Here is a 16,835-nt window from a genome sequence, read left to right as displayed (position 1 = left end):
AGCAATTTATAAAATTGCTGATTTATAATGTTCTTGACAAATTTTGAGAATGGAATGTAAAACAGAATTCCAGTTAAATGATCCCACTGCGGGTGACATTGAGACCTTCAGAAACAATTTGGGTGATTCTGTAGCCAGAACGTCTGTAGTTTAGCGATGCAGATCAACCATCCACCTACACTACATAGTAGTAGTCCTCTCTCCACACTAAACATCTGGAGATTGTCTATTCTTTAAGATGTTTACAATTAATCAGCAGGCTACTGCTTGCAGCAATGTGAAACTTGCATGATGCTCTTTCATTTCACAATATCTGATGTACCCTCTGTGATTCTACCCTGGACAAAACTCCCACTCAAACACACAGCATTTCTAATCATGGACACACCAATTCAACTGTTGTCAATCACAGCAGAATGAAACAATGGGAGCAGAAACCTCTGTCATATATAAGAAAACAACCCCTTTATTCATACCAGAAATTTTGTTTTCAAAACAGATGTCAAAAGGTTCAAGTGAATATGGAACACATTTAATAGAACTGTTTTCCTGCAATTGATTGTCCATTCTTAAGATCTTTTAATTAATCAAACATGATAAATTAAAATAACTTCCAAGTAGGAGCAAAATCCGCTTTGACATTTTAAAACATTTCTTAATCTTATTTCTGTTACCCTCACATGACAAATTATCACTGTAAGCCATGTTAGTTCAAGATATAGGCTTATATCCACATTAGTAGCAAATGTAGTTGCATTTTCAAAGCATTATCAATTGTATGCACATTAGATTAGATTAGATTCAACTTTATTGTTATTGTGCTGAGTACAGATACAAAGCCAATGAAATGCAGTTAGCATCTAACCAGAAATGCAAAGAATAGTGTTATTTACAAAATAACTGCGAATAAAAAGTACAAGATGCGATGAAGCTGCTGCAATTTATACTGCTTTGCTGACAGCATTTAAAGACTGAAGCTCACGAGATAGGCAATAGTAATATTTTAAGTAGCAAACTGTAATACTGTAGTGGCAATTCTGCCAATATTTACTCCTCATATTCTCAAATATGTAAGAACTAAATGTTCTGCAACTAACATAGGCTAAGAATTATACCAGTTACCATTGCAGTTTGCATGAGTATTCACTGATTTAAAACAGTAAATAACATGGTAACAATTCAGATATTACTGGGTCATCTTTTACAGTAAGGCAAACCTGAATATCATACTGGAGATAAAAATGCATAGGTGATGTACCCCAATAAATGTGGCTAGAAAGTTTTGCTGTTGGCCTTCCCAATGTTTATATGGCTGGGCAAGAAAAAATTACAGATGCTGGAAAAAAGGAAATAAAGCAAAACATGCTGGAAGCTTTCAATATGTCAGGCAGCATCTGTGGCAAGAAAACCCAACTTAATATTTCAGGCAAGGACCAATTTGATTTAAATATTTCTGACATGAGCTAGCACTGCAAGGGATATATCTAATGAACCTGTCTGTAGAGTCTGATAGATATTGTAAAGCCTGTGGGGATGTGGATGGAGTGGGTTGGAACCATTTAGAAGAGAATGCTATTGTAATCTATATCTCCTTTTAATATCTGAGTCATGGATTTTTTATTCTGCTGGTCTTATTTAGTGCAAGTAATGTCTTCACCTCTAACAACTCCAAATAATAGCATCAATGCAGAAGCAGGACCTGGAAAGGCTAAACTGTAGACTCATAGCGCATTTACTCTGAAGTTACTGTGCAGATGTAACTGTGGCAGATGTTTGGTCACACTAATTAGCTTTTATTGTTTTCAATTACTGTATATGACATTACAAGCTCCTTAACAATATTCCAGATTATTGTTTTCTTCCTTAAAACAAAATACTGTTATTAAGACACAGAAGAGAAGTTATTCCATTGAGGATGACTCTTGGGAGTTGTTCATTAGTATCCGAATTTTCCAAGTTGAATGGAGCTGCAGATCGGGCCTAGAACCAGGCGGGGGGGGGGGGGGGCGGGGTTGCTGGTGGTGATGGTGGTTCCAGCCTGGGGTCCATCAACACCTTGGTTAATGGTAGGTGTCCATGGAATTAAAATGGTTCAGAACCCCTGGACTAGAGTAATTAAATTTAGTTAAATCTATAAATTGGTGTAATGGGTCACATGAACACAGAAATTGAACAAGTAATTCCAAGTCTTTGAAATACTCTATCAAAATTGAGTTACAGTCCTGTAAGGAATTTTATTTCAGTTTTTAAAATCCAGAAGTAAAATTCTGCTATATATATTGCTTTGGAAGTTCACTAAAGTCCATTAGGGAGAGATGTCATCCTTTGCTGGTCTAGCCTGGTTGAGACTTTAACTCTATATCATGCTGTGGTATATTATATTCATGCCTGAGGTATATTATATTCTGCAGATCTGCTTTCCCTACCTAAGGAACAATATTTTGTCCTTGCAACAAAGCTTCACCAAATTGAATTCAAGATTGGTGAATTTGGCCCTTGTGGATAGATTAAGCAGACTGAGATTATATTCTCTTGAGATTAGATGAATAAAATGTAGTCTAATTGAAACACATAAAAAATTATTATTGGCCTTAATAGAGTATGCTTTTAGCTGTGGCTTGGATGTTTAGTACAATGGTCACCATTGGAAAAAAAATAGTTAGCTAGAGAGGAGAAACAATGTCTTCACCCCTAAGTGTGGCAAATTCATGAAACGTTCTACTCAAAAGAATAGTGGAAACTGTGTAGTTGAATAAGGTCAAAACAGAGCTGAGTGAATTTTTGGCTGCTAAGGAAATGAAAGGATGAGGGATTAGTACAGCTGAGGTAAAGAATCAACCATAAACTCACTAAATTGTGAAACAGGCAAGAGGAAATGTAAGTCACACTTCTGCTTTTATTTATTTTTTTCTTTTGTTTCATACCAAAGTGGTTGGTTCCTAATGAATCTTCAACACAGTCTAGTAAATCACTCAGATGTATCCAAATAATATCATACTCAAGATAACTCAGCATTAACTGTTGACTTTGCCCATACTTTTAAGAATGAACAGTAAAAGAATTTGATTTCCATTTCTGCAGGTAAATTTGTGATGAGAGGCTACAATGCAATGCCAATTTTCCTACCATGTGCAGGAAGTTGAAAATATAGTCCATTTTCTATTCTCCATCTGCAATATTTCACAATTATTAGTTTTAAATTGATTTTGCCATTTGTCTGTCTAATTGAATAACTGCTGATTAACTGGATCATTTGTCTGTATTACTCTCCCCTATTTTGGAACGATCATCAATTTATAGTAGACTATATTAAAGCAGGGCAAGCTATTATATTCTCATTGTTCTCCTTTGCATCACCCTGAAATTGCATGTCAGATGTTTTTCATTAAAATACGGTTCTATTATTATTTTGCTAACAATCAACAGGGCAAAACATTCCCAGCAGAAGAATTGGAAGCTTTAAAAACTCAGCTTATAAAGTCTGTTTATTCTAGTTCTTTTCTTCCTTAACAATTGCAATGTTGAATTTATATTATAGGCTAGGCAATATTGGTTAAAATATCACAGCTATACTTTTTTTGTATTACTGGAGAGCCAATAAACCTGTATAAAGTGAAAAATGCAAAGTAACCAGCATTTTTCAAAGTTTGAAATATCAATATGTAGAAAATGCATCTACCCTCAATGTCAAGGATGAAATGCATTTGCTTAGGGTGCTTCAAAGTAATCTATGTTCTCACTTTTAGTTTACACATAGAATCTACCAGGTGCCCAAGAAGGATGTGACCTCATCCCCATTGTCTTTTTAACTGAAACCAATTTTAAAAGCATGCTTCATGGTCACTTTGCCATCCATTGCACTACAGCTGCAAACCTATCATCAGTCTGCAGCTGATTTACTCTCGTAAGTGAGGCAGAGTGAATTTAGGGTAACATTTCTCACCTCCTATCAACCAATAAAAAGAAGACTGTGAATAAGAGAGCATCTATGAAACAAGTCAGCTGTTTTTGTTTTGTCTATCACAAAGGAAATAAAGGGCAGAATGTTTGGGAGGGAGTTTCAATGAACGTGGCGAATAGGTCTGAGGAACCACATAAAATCTGCAAGGTTCCATTCAGATACTTTGCAAACTGTGATTCACAAATGCAATTGGGCATCCATGTTTACTTTCTATTGAACATGCGATTCCGACTTTAAATTATCTCAGGTGCTACGTATAGAAAGACAAACGATTGGATGTTGATAAGAATCATCTGAACTAATCTGGATTGGCTTCAAAATAAATAGATGGACTAATGCATCTTTTATTGCAATTTGGTGAAATTGATGTGGATAATAGACAATTGTCGTTTAGTGTGCTTTTATACTTGACTGCAAAGAACAGCAAAACGATGCTTTTATTTTAAAATCGTAGTGTCGAGCAAGAAATAAGTGTTTAAAATCGGGGTACAATCACATTTTTCAACTACAATATGTGCCTATGAAAAGAAAAGAATTATAGATTCATATCTTTAGTAGTTCCTGTTATTTCAAACCATATAAATACGGTTTATAAATACGGTGGTTGGGGGTTGGCTAGTGGTGAAGAGAAGGGGTTCAATTCTTTCCAGAAATGAGCTGTCTGAAATGAACACATTTACAACCATTCCCGGTGTCACGCGCTTTCCACTTTGTTTGTTTCCTGACGCCTTTGAAATGTTTCAATGGACGAACCGCCCAACGTTGACACTTTGGGACAGATCCCATAACGCCTGACTTCATATTTTCGATCTTAATTATACATCAAACACGCCTAAACGCCCATTTTCTGCCGTGCTGGTTGTTTTTGTGCAAATCTGAAATTTTATTACCCAAACACAAATTTTTCATGCAAATCGCTAGAAGCGAACATAATAAATAAAGCAAAATAAGAATATCAGAGACCCTTTTTTGAATGGATAACTGAAGAATAATTGCTTGTGAAAAGTCACCCCAGTGGCATTTTGTTGTCTCTTTGATCATTGTCCTTTTTCACTATTATTGAAGACTTTTTTTGAAGTTTAGAGGACAGCAGACTGAGCGGTTCTTTTCAATTTTTGTTATTCAAGAACTGTTGCCTAGTAACAAAAACTTAACAAATTACAAGTGTATTTTACGGTAAATATCGCAAAATAACATTTAAGATTTTTAGAAAAGTTTGATACAAATTAATAACATCAGTTCACCTGTTCAGCTCCAGGACGACTAACCACATAATTTTGGTCAACATTTGGAAAATTTGATTAAATTGCACTTTTAGGCAAGTAAATACAATCGTTTAAAAAGCAATGTTTTAAAGTAAACAATATAATATATTGAATATACATACTGTTTTTCCGGCTGAATGTCATCTTAAACAAAGCTTTGGCGCGAGTTCTTTTTGAAGCAGTAATTTGAAGCGTTTGAAAATACAACAGATTAGACTTGGTTTAAGATAAACAAGAAGTGTCCCAATACGAATACTTATGTCGGCGATGGACTTACAGCTACAACTTGTAGAATGAAATAGCAACATTCATTTCTCGAGATTGCAGAATTTGTTGTTTTGGTGGGAATTCATGAATGAAAAAAATTGAAGCTTTTTAATCAACTGTATGTAAACTCGATGTATGTTGACAAAGGAGAAAAGAATCGTAATGCTGGTTCATCCATTTCTCCTTCAAATATCAGTCAAAGGCTTTACAGCAAAGACAAGTCCACGTTCATGACGTTCCATGGAGGGTCATATATACTGGAAAAATTGCTTAAATATATGCATCTCATCACAAATACAAGTAGCACACACAGTATTTCAATAATACTTAAGTCACTGAAATGATACAAAACTTTTCTTCAGACATTTTCCAAGAAGTTTTGAATTTATTTCCTGTTGTGTGACAGCTTATTTAGAATTAATAAGAAAACCAATGAAAAAAAAACCCAGAACAGACAGCAGCCCCCTCCAACGCAGTGCACTATCGTTCTTTTTTGCTCTTTAGAAACCGGAATCACAAAAGAGCAATTTTGTTATATTCGCATTTTTACACAGGCTTAACCAACACAGACAAAGCTACTTTGTCACCCGAGTAGAATAAACGGATTCAAAAAGATTTCCCTTAAATAGGCTAATTTTATACTTGAATTATGAAAGTAATGTTCAGGTAACAGTCGGCGCTCTGTACCAGCCGCTTAATTCCTCTTAAGTCCTTACACGTGTCTTGGCTAGTCGAGGCAATTTGACCTCATTATAGGCTCATAACCACTCTCATTCCCGGGATTACTTCATGAACAATGAAATTTTATTGGTTATAATTATAGAAAATAATATTGTAACGAGGGCTATGCGATGTGGGCGCGCGCCTTGCATCATTCCGCCTGGCTTAGACATTCTTGCATTTTATTTCACTGTAATCATTGTTTTTTTTTTCCAGCGCGCTGCTTCTGTAATATCGTTCACTGGCTTTATTAGTACAATTACAAAGCTGCCTAGTGATTTGATTGAGGCTACCTGACCTCCATTCAGCTAACTCACTGCGAAACTTTCCTGGATCGAGTTTTATGACCATCCCAAGTGACCACTGAATTTTACATGCTTCCCCTCACTATTTAGCCCTTGTGGAAATCTTGCGAATAGAGCGAAAAAAAAACAAAAGACGTTGAAAATCCTTATTATGTTTTAGTGCGAAAGAGGTTGTGCGTCACTTGAAAAACAAAAGTTTTATGTTTAAGGGAACCATAGCTAGGCCATTCCAATGTACGTCACTTATATTTTTATTATCTTGTATGGTTTTGTCTTGATATAGAGAGCAGTGAAAGAAATTGATGCTGGGTTAAACCAGCCCTGCTGCTGGCTTTGTTTACGGAAGTGCTGAGCAATACTGTACTTCGTGGCGTTCAAATTGCTGAGAACACACGTGGATTTTGTCTCAAGACGGTGAAAGGTTTGAAGAAAATATCTGCTCACAGCATTAACATGGAATAATAACACGAGACGGATGTACTAAATTATTGACATTTATTATTTAATGTAATAGCATTTTTGTGCAGTAGGGAAGTGGTTTTCTTGAACAGGTTCTCATCGATGTTCACTTTATCGGAATTCATTCTTCTCTTTAGAACAGAGACGAGGAAGAATTTTTTAGCCAGACGGTGGCGAATCTGTGGCGTTCATTGCCACAGATGGCTGTGGATGCCAAGTCAAGGTTGATAGGTCCGTGATTAGTAAAGGTGACAGAAGTATGGGGAGAAGACAGGAGAATGAACCATGATGGAAAGACGGATCAGACTCGATGGGCCGAATAGCCTGGTTCTTCTACGACTTACGATCTTTCAGTGTACTTTACTCTGATTAGTTGCAAGGAAGCTTCGTCGGGGCACAAGGACGGTGAACCCCATTACAACGAAGACAATATAAAGTTCATTTTACGAACAGGGAACTGGAGCGTCGTTGTTTGAAAACACGAAATTAATTAAATGGGTTGAAATTTTACTTATTTGCCCCAAAGCGTCTCGAAAATCTTGATTTTCAGATTATTTGTCTTTTTTTTTTGCAAGTTGCAGAAATTCGTGTTGGAGGTCTTTTCCTTTAAGACGTGTGAAGTCCCAAATTGACTCGCCAGGACCTTGACGGAGACCAAAAATCCCTAATAATTGTCACAAGATCTAGGATTAACACATAGCAGGCAGCTAACAATCTCAGCAAATATTCGCTAATCCAGTGCATAATAAATACTTACTGATTGAACAATAATCGCAAACAAATAGCGCAATCATCAGTCACTGTGCTAATTCACGAAATAGTGAATTGTCGCCCATAAGTGATACTTCTCATAGACCCCAATCTTGTAGCTCGAAGTATAGGATCAATTATTTAATATATTTGCAATTGTTAGCTGTAATTGTAGCAAGGAGATTGAAAATAAATGTTAAATTGACGAGCAGTTTCCACTAAGTACCTTTCCATTGAATATACTGTATGTAACAACCTAAAAGATAGGGCTTGCTATTTAATAACATTTATGTTAAATTCAGGTGCTTCCCTACGAAATTGTATCGCATATTTTAACTGACTTTATCGTCAGAGAGGGAAAAAGGATAACCTGAATTCCATGACTAATTTTCGGAATTGTTACTCTTTACTAATAACTATAATCTGGATATTGTCGCCACTGGTGGCATTGGTATCTGTTAATGAGATGTTTCAGTGTAGATTCCAGAGTCACTTCTAAACTCCTCGTTGGTTATTCAAACGATATGAGTACTTAACATAATAACAGAAATTAATGATTTTTTGAGGATTTCATATTCTATTTGTCCAATGGTGACATATACTGCGTAAAGTAGATGTTTCATTCGCCACGGGTACGCTCACATTAGAAGGCACCTGCTTCTTACCAATTTTATATTCAAATAATAATGTACGTTTATGAACTGTGTCCAGGATCAATTTTCTGCACCATGCTAAGATTAGTACTTAGAAAATACGATTTTCCCTTGGTTATGGTGGGGCATATCGTATCCGGTAATGCTAATATAAATTGATATACCATTCCTTTGTTCGGGTGCAGTTAAAATAAATGCCCTCGATTTCTTTTATGCTGATCCAACCACTGAATAGAACAGACAAATAAGGTCAACTGCGATTCCATCGATTATAAATAACTCAGATGTGTAATAAAACAACATTAGCGTAAGACATTGCGTAAAACTCGAGCGCCCACTCGTTGGATACGCGACCCTTCACCCCTTGTCCCTTCAAACTGACCCACTGGGGGATGAACTGGTGTATTTCTAAATCAAGACACACTTTGCAGATCGTTAAGAGTGTGCTTTGTCTTTCAATGTATCAATAGCCTGGATATATTATGCATTTCGGATACTGAAGCACATGCTGAGGAACTACATTTATAACCAGATAATTCTAAATTGAAGTAAGAATCATTTTGAGTCTAGATTTGTCAGTCGGTGGAGTCATAACATTATCATGAACGCACGCCATGTATGAAAAATTAATTATATGTTTATAATAATACATTTGGTTTGCTGCCAGAGTCCAGAAAAATAAAGTAAATGTTCAATGGAATGACTTCTATGTTGCATTGGAGACGCCTGCACATGCGACAAAGCATTCACAAAGGTCCAGAAAGTTTCACTAGATTAAACCATTCCCTTGCTCGGTGAGTCAATTGAAAGTGATTTTAAATCTCATGACAATGACACTGTTAACGGCAGCTGGTTAACTTGTGGTGTATCCGTCTTAAGTCAGCTGTGGAGCTTTCCTTTTCCACACAGAAAAATTACAAAACATTCACTTAAAAAGTTTTTTGTTTCTTGTTTTGTCAGACTTTGATAGTGCGTCTCAAGGGATTGCCTGACAAATGGGGAAATGTTGATCTCGCCCCGCTTTATAATCACGTGTTAATAGTTCACTGGCAGCACTTTTTTTTAAAAGCTCTGGAATAGGGCGCACACGTGGGTGACGTTCAGACCAACCATCGTCTGAGACCCTTTTGTTTAGCCTCCAAACATAAGCACCTTCTGACTCTCTCCCTGCGCAGTGTTTACTGAACCAGGAATCCAGCAAAGCCAGAAAGAACCAAGAAGAATACACAATGTCTCGATCTTTTTATGTTGATTCCTTGATCATCAAAGACTCTTCAGTAAGACCATCTCCCGTCTTGAACGACCACGGCCAAGACTTTCTAATTCCTATTAGCGTTCATTCACCAACAATGATGTCCGTTTCTGGTCCCGTCTGTCCGTCCAGAAAGACGGGTACTTTCTGCGTCTGCCCCCTCTGTGTCACGTCCCATATTCACTCATCTCGAAGTGGGATCCCACTGCTGAAAAGCCAGTTCCCAAATGGAGATCCACAATACTGTCAACGAATTAACCAGCAGTCAAACCCTGGGCTCGGGCATCCACCTGTTTGCACACCTACTTACAGCGTAACAGACCCTAGAAGATATCACTGTCTTTCCGTGGGTAAGTTTTAAAAGGAACTAATACATCAGACACTTGAATACAGGTTTCATGTTTAGCGAGATATGTGCTTGGGAGAGAAGTGATGGCTTATGGCCAAAAGTTCATTGCTACTTTAATTTCAAATGGGAAGCTCAGAGTTGCATATACACATCCAATACTTCAAAGTGGTGATGTTATTTCGAAGAAAACATTAAGATGTTTTCTGCTTTCATCTTAAAGATTAAATCGAACGTTTACAATAATTGTTAGAGATAAATGGTTGCAGAATCGACACCGTGCTTCAGAATTAATATGATTAATAGGATAGAATATTTACTGTGTCCTAACTATACGAGCAATGTAAATATTAACAACAAATTTAATTTTAAAAGATGGGGTTAACACAAAGCACATTTAGTTATAGGCGCTGTTGATATTTAATACTGAGAAGGCTAGAACAGTTTGGACTTGATTCGGGACTGGGGGAGACATTATACAGATATCTACTTTGGCGGGATTATGTTGATGTCGAACTGACGGCGGGTAAGCATGATATGTTTGATGCTTTTTCTTTCTTTCATTTGGTAATGTTGCAGTATCATTACGTGTTCATAGGTCCTGAAAGCAACAGTCACTTACAAAACGGCAAGCGGATGAGAACAGCCTTTACGAGCACACAACTCTTAGAGCTCGAGAGGGAGTTCGCCTCAAACATGTATCTGTCGAGGCTTCGCAGGATTGAAATTGCTACTTACCTGAACCTATCCGAGAAGCAGGTGAAGATCTGGTTCCAGAACCGGCGCGTCAAGCACAAAAAAGAGGGCAAAGGGACCCCGCGGAACGCGCACAGCATTTGTAAATGTAGCAGCCAAGGTCACTGTCTGCGCTCCGAGGACGAGGAATCCCTCTCACCGATATCATCTGGCAAAGAAGACAAAGATATGTCACCCGCATAGTCATCAGGAACAGAACTGCAACGTTTTAGAGTTTACAGCCATTTGCAGTTCTACATCCCTTCGACGTACCTATCTCCTCATTCGTTTAGCATTTAAAAGAAATCCGAAGTCGAGTTGTATTTGCCTGCTCGCCCTGCTAGCATGAATAGATCCATTGTAGAATTGTACTAGGATGGAACACGCAACCGTCCTATGAGCACTGTTTTCATAAGTGCAAGTACTTTAGTTGAAGTGCTGCCGTTTGAGGCTAACATGATTTGTCTGAATCATTCAGGGTTTCTTTTCTCCAAATGGTGAAGTAATATTCATGCACTGGCTTTTTTGAAAATCCAAGTGAATTATGTAAATATTGTATTTTATACTCTGTTAAAACTTGTAAAAAGAAAAAAAGTAGACATTTATGTAAATGCGCCAGACTTAAAAAACAAAAGTAGTTTGAGCGGGGAAAATAACTGTAAATAGTTAGCTATTGGTACATTACTGTAAAATGGTGAGGTTGAAGTTCATTCGTTACGAATAGTTTTATATGACATTTATATTTATATTTATTTAAAATAAAATGTTGGGATCTTTGAAAAAAATACTTTTAGCTAATAATGTAACTCGATAGACATAAAAATGTAAAGGAAAAAAGGAAACCAAGAAGTGCTGAGACATTTCTCACGAATTATATTCTTCTCCCTTCATTTCAATAATCAGGAAGCAGTGGTTTCTGAAATACACCTTAATATAAGCAGCAGCGGATCCGGGAAAGCCTCCCACTTCACAACACAGCAAACAAGAAGCAAATCCTGAGAGATCGATTAATTGATTGTGTAATAATAATTCGTGGTACACATTCTTGCTCTTTCCCAGACAAAACAAGTCGTGTGTGTTTGTGTGTGTGTGTGTGTGTGTGTGTGTGTGTGTGTGTGTGTTTTTGCTTGGTCACTGGGAAAAGAGGGTGGAGTTAGGGGAGAAGGGAGGTTCATTCAATGCTTCCTATGGAAAATAACGTGGTCGTAATATTGAAGGTTAAGATACCAGTATATAAAATCGATATGATTATGAGGAATGATTGATTATCTGTCATCTTTGAATGCAAGTGTGGATGATAAAATATATGAATTTCCATTCTGTATTACATCACCGCTTCACTGGATAGATTATAGATCCTTCAGAAGGAAGTAGCCATTTCAAATCTGGTTCTGCAATGCACATGTTCATCTGTTGGTACATGCTGCAGAAAACCTCAGGCACAGCGAAGTGAGTGTTATCATCTTCATTCATGAGCACGCGAAATAAAAACCTATTTGTACCCGTAACCCACCCTTCCCTTCTCATCCAAGAAACAAAAGTCTAATTTATCACTGACAGTAATAAATAATTATCGCCAAGAAAGTCTACAGTTGCTTTGGATGTCAAGAGGCCTACTGACCGAGATCATCTTTTGTAATTTCCCACCATGACAAGAAACATTTCCAATCATTTTCGTCCCTGTGTATGTTTCTTGTAGGTGGCACGTTCACTGCGAACTTGTCACGAGCAGATGAAGGGAGAAATGGAGAATGTTTCTACTGAAAATAAGCAACGATTATGTGAGAGGCTGCTAATGATTCGAGAAATGTTAATTTTAATACGTGGGGTGACTATCTGATGTCAGTTACAGGCAAATCCCAATGAATATATTTAGTTGCTCCTGTCATAAGTGTCTTGTCAATTGGGACGGACGTTATGGATTGCGGAGTACATCAGTGGTTTCTGGAAATAAGTGCTATATTTTACACCTTAATTACAATGAAAAAATGTACTAATAAACACGAGAAATTGCGCAGATGCTGAAAACCCAAAGCAACACACACACACAAGATGCTGGAGGAACACAGCAGGCCAGGCAACATCTATGAAAATAAGTAAACAGTCAACGTTTCGGGCCGAGACACTTCTTCGGCCCAGGTTCGAGTGCGTGCACTTACAAGTATCTCAGAAGTATGCTGGTCTTTGTCTCACTTTCAAAAATATCACCCACGTATTTTAAAATAGATCCAGCTTACATAAGGGACCACAGCATTTGTGCAACGCATAGCTTGTAAAGAAGACCAGCGCAATTGTGTACATAAATCTGCAAGTCCAAGACACCCAACTTAAGATATCTGCTAGAAAATGCACTTGGAATTTTAGGGCCAGGTTTGGTTGTGTAGGGCTCTTGTTAATTCTATTGCAACTTTCAACTGAGCATAGGCTATCAGTTTCTCGAATTCTGCCATCGCCCAAACAACAGACAGTCCTTCGGGCACTTCGCAGAATTGTTAGGGCAATAAGAGAAGATAAATTGGAACATTATTCATTGGCAGCATGGAGAAAATAGCCACAGATTAATGAACTATTGACAATTTCCATCTGTTGAAAGGCCGAAGTTGGCAATGTCCGGGACTGAGCGTGGAGAGCCCGGCGGAGCTCGCTGTGGCGAAGGGCGCATTGTGTATTTTTTCTATGCAAGCGACAATGATGGATAGGAAAGCATTGAGGGACCCAGAGGAGTGATTCAGCAACTCGTAAACCAGTGTCACTGTTAGACATGGCCCGAGGTGCTTTTATGATGCCTTATTAGCCCTATCTATACAATATCGGTCAAAGATATATGACTTTGACGTCCTTTTAATTGACTTTAAACCAAATGCAGTTGGGTGTACAATAAGCATGTGTCTTTTCTGTAAAATGGATGACATTCATTGGCAAAAAGTTGAAGCCTTCATTTTTAACAGTGCTATTAATGTTCATGTAAAAAAGGAAAAGTTTAGAAATGATCTATACCCTGAATTGGATCGTCAAAGTTAATGTTGGTTTCAATAAAATTTCTTTTCTAGTTCGTTTCTTAATGTTAAACTATCAACGCACATTTAATAGTAAAATGTTGTCTAGGAACTTTTATTAACAAAAGACGTCGTATGGGAGGCTTTGATTGTTGGTCTTTAATATATTTGATTGTTTAACATCTTGTGTATTTTTAATAAGTGCGATTTCTGGATATTAAAGTCACCAAGTTCACTGCTTTGATCTTTCAGCGTTATTAAATTTTCATTTTGTACATGGTTCAGAACTGTGTAGAGCCTGTATTGCGCAGTCGCCACATGTTTAGTCTGAAGAACATGAGTAACGTTGACAACTTTATCCAAACGGCGCCGTTTATTTTCAGTTTCAATGCACTAAAAGGTTTATATATTTCTCTCGCGCTTGGAACCTCTGTAAAAGCAGAAAAAAAGACTACGTTCACCAAAAGAACGCTTTGACAGGTATTCTGCTGCCAAAGACTTGCATTGCATTGAGTGGGACCCCCGACGGTTGCAAACCCAGAGCCTTTGAACACGGAGCTGAAGGGCTCCAATGTCGGCTTAGTGAACGATTTAGTCACTGTTTCATTAAGCAGTATTTGAACCTTACAACATGTGGTAATTTCTAGGGGCAAGTTAACCGCCGTAAAAAAGAAGGATTATGTGGTAGGGACACAAGAAAATTAGCGAACGGTTAATTTAACTCGTTTCTGGCAGAACTTTCGATACATTCCTAATTGCCTAGGGAGGCAGGTGAAGTTGAAGCCCAAGCACATTCAATCTCGCATTTAGGATGGGAATAAATAGGTCCCATTTAACTCGCTGTTGACAATTTATCTTTGCAGAAAGACGCAGAATAACAATTAGTTTAAATTTTCATTAATTAAATTAGATCCTGTCTCGCAGGTGGAGAGATCAAAGCCATCCTATCAACTTGTAAGTATTACTACTAATAATTAAAAAAACAGATCCTATTTGCTGGGTTGTGGGCCTCAGTTTTAAGATTTCGGACCAGCTGCTGGGACCATACCGCTCTTTGTAGGCAGCAAATGAAAATCCCACAGAATGAGGAGAACTGTCAAAACAAGGCACAGAGGAGAAATTCAGCGCTGATTAGCGTCAATCAACCAGCGCTCAGCAGCCAGCGCGGCAAATTAATAGCAATTATTTCTACCTTTTGTTCCCCTCAGTGGCTTGCAATATTGATTGTAGTAAGTTTTCCAAAAGTTTGTATGATACACCTGACAAATGCGTTTGCTTTCGTGGCTACACTTCCTATTATTACCGCCAAAGACGCGTCGTCGGGAAGAACCCAAATTGATACTAATTCCGCAAAGGGGGCTATTGACTCCGTTGAATTTAACTTCTCCAAGCAAACAAGAGATGGAAATGGCAATAAAGAAATTACTTAAGAACAGCTTGAGCAAACGGGGTCGCTTATAATCTGGCCAGCACACCGTTTAGTTCCCAGCACAAAGCGCAAAACGCGCCGCCTCTATCTCGCCGCCAGCTTTAGAGGGTTTTTTTTGTTAAACAATGTTCAGATTTTAAAAGTTTCTCAAACTTGCTGTGTAGGATTGAAAAGGCAGCTTGTAATAAATCAGATCCTTTAGTTAAGAAGCCTTCGGGACACACAATAGAACCAGAACTTAGTACCTGTGTCTGGTAGACGAGGTGATATATGCAAATGACAATATTCGCAAGGAAAAATACTCGAATCCTCCAAATGCTTCTTTTGTGAGTTTCTTTAGAAATCAAGGAATTCTGCATGACAAAGAACAATTAATAAGCCGTCTTTTCACGAGCTAGCAGCTGGTACCCCGTGGGGAAAGTAGGGGAAAATCAGAGATGAATGCGCGCAAAAGTTTTATTTTGCGCACCGACATCTACTGTTTGGAACTGCGGCCACCTGAACAATGTTGATCAAAAAAGAACACTTGTGAAGGATCAGGAGCTTATAATAAGCATAAAACATCTCGAATCAAATGCAGGAGCTTTAGAAAACCCTTTGGTCGGAGGTGGTTATGTTGGAGAAGGTTGGACACGTGGCGGATCAGTTTGGAGACGGAATTACGCGGCAAGCGCCGCACCAGCGCAGTGCGTTTCTTCTCCCTATTTCACTCCTTTGAAACAAACTTTATCGTAAAATATAAGAATAGCGTGGAGCATGTTGAAGATTTGCATGTTTATTTAGCTAAGATATGAATTATATTGGCAATATTGCATTTAAACTGGAAATACTTTATATGCGTACTTTTGCTTGAAAGAAGCTGGACCTGTTGTGCTAAGGGAGCCCGACCAATGAATCTGCTTAATGTTATTTATTTTTCTTTTGTAAGAATTGAAGGCCATCGTCTCCAACATCCCCCCCCCCCGCCACCACCACCACCACCACCACCACCACACTCCAAACACCGCTAGCTTACTTACATGCACCGTGCAACCCAGAAGTATATTACGGTAACGTATTAACAAATGGCCGATAAAAGTCTTTATTTTATACTTTTATATTCGAATAATTTTAAGAACTCCGCGTTACTTGTGTGGACTAAAGGAAATCAGAACTTCGATATGCAGTTTCTATTGCTCTAAACAGTTTTTAATTACTTCAATAGAAGAACTGTATGTTAACAATAAGAAAACAATAGGAATTAGAAAGTGCGGAAGAAAAGATTATAAGAAAGAATGTAATTCCAATAAATTAAACCAAAATAGTAGTCAAAGGGTTATAGATATGGTTGAGGCGAATCTTACGACAATCGTACACATAAAGGTTAATTAGCAGATGTTGTAATACTTTATTGCCAGCACAATTACATTGTTTGTTGGAAGATATAAATGCTTCATGGGACGCCGTTGAAGTGGCACTGTAGCTAGTTTGTGGGTACAATAATGCGCTCCGTCCTCCTGCGGTAGTTTTGTCAATTTGAATATATATCCAGCAAAAATAAGAACTCAGAATTCTTGTAAATATGGACACATAGTAGCACTGCCGTCCTAAAAATCGGCGCAGAGGCGTGTGAACCCTATTTGAATATTAGTTTTGTTAATTTAACTTTACCTAAGAGACCCGTCTTTAAAGATTACAAAGTATATTGTGCAATCATG

General features: G+C 37.7%; 1 protein-coding gene across 1 annotated transcript; it reads left to right on the top strand.

Annotated features, from left to right (window-relative positions):
* The first annotated feature begins 9,557 nt into the window (after nucleotides 1–9,557).
* On the top strand, nucleotides 9,558–11,250 carry gsx2 (GS homeobox 2). Its single transcript, XM_063043135.1, has 2 exons — nucleotides 9,558–9,982; nucleotides 10,577–11,250. Exons 1-2 carry the CDS (start codon nucleotides 9,610–9,612, stop codon nucleotides 10,915–10,917), a joined length of 714 nt encoding a protein of 237 aa, XP_062899205.1. The 5' UTR covers nucleotides 9,558–9,609; the 3' UTR covers nucleotides 10,918–11,250.
* The last annotated feature ends 5,585 nt before the right edge of the window (nucleotides 11,251–16,835 follow it).

Source organism: Mobula hypostoma, chromosome 3 (genome assembly GCF_963921235.1).
Source record: "Mobula hypostoma chromosome 3, sMobHyp1.1, whole genome shotgun sequence".
Classification (NCBI taxonomy): domain Eukaryota; kingdom Metazoa; phylum Chordata; class Chondrichthyes; order Myliobatiformes; family Myliobatidae; genus Mobula; species Mobula hypostoma.
Note: the sequence above shows the minus strand (reverse complement) of the source record. Positions and strands in the feature narration are given on the sequence as shown.

Bases quoted from the DNA above. Each gene is read 5' to 3' on its own strand.
- gsx2 (XM_063043135.1), top strand. From the start codon at position 9,610: ATGTCTCGATCTTTTTATGTTGATTCCTTGATCATCAAAGACTCTTCA. The intron at 9,983-10,576 runs GTAAGTTTTAAA...ACGTGTTCATAG, and splicing joins ATATCACTGTCTTTCCGTGG to GTCCTGAAAGCAACAGTCAC.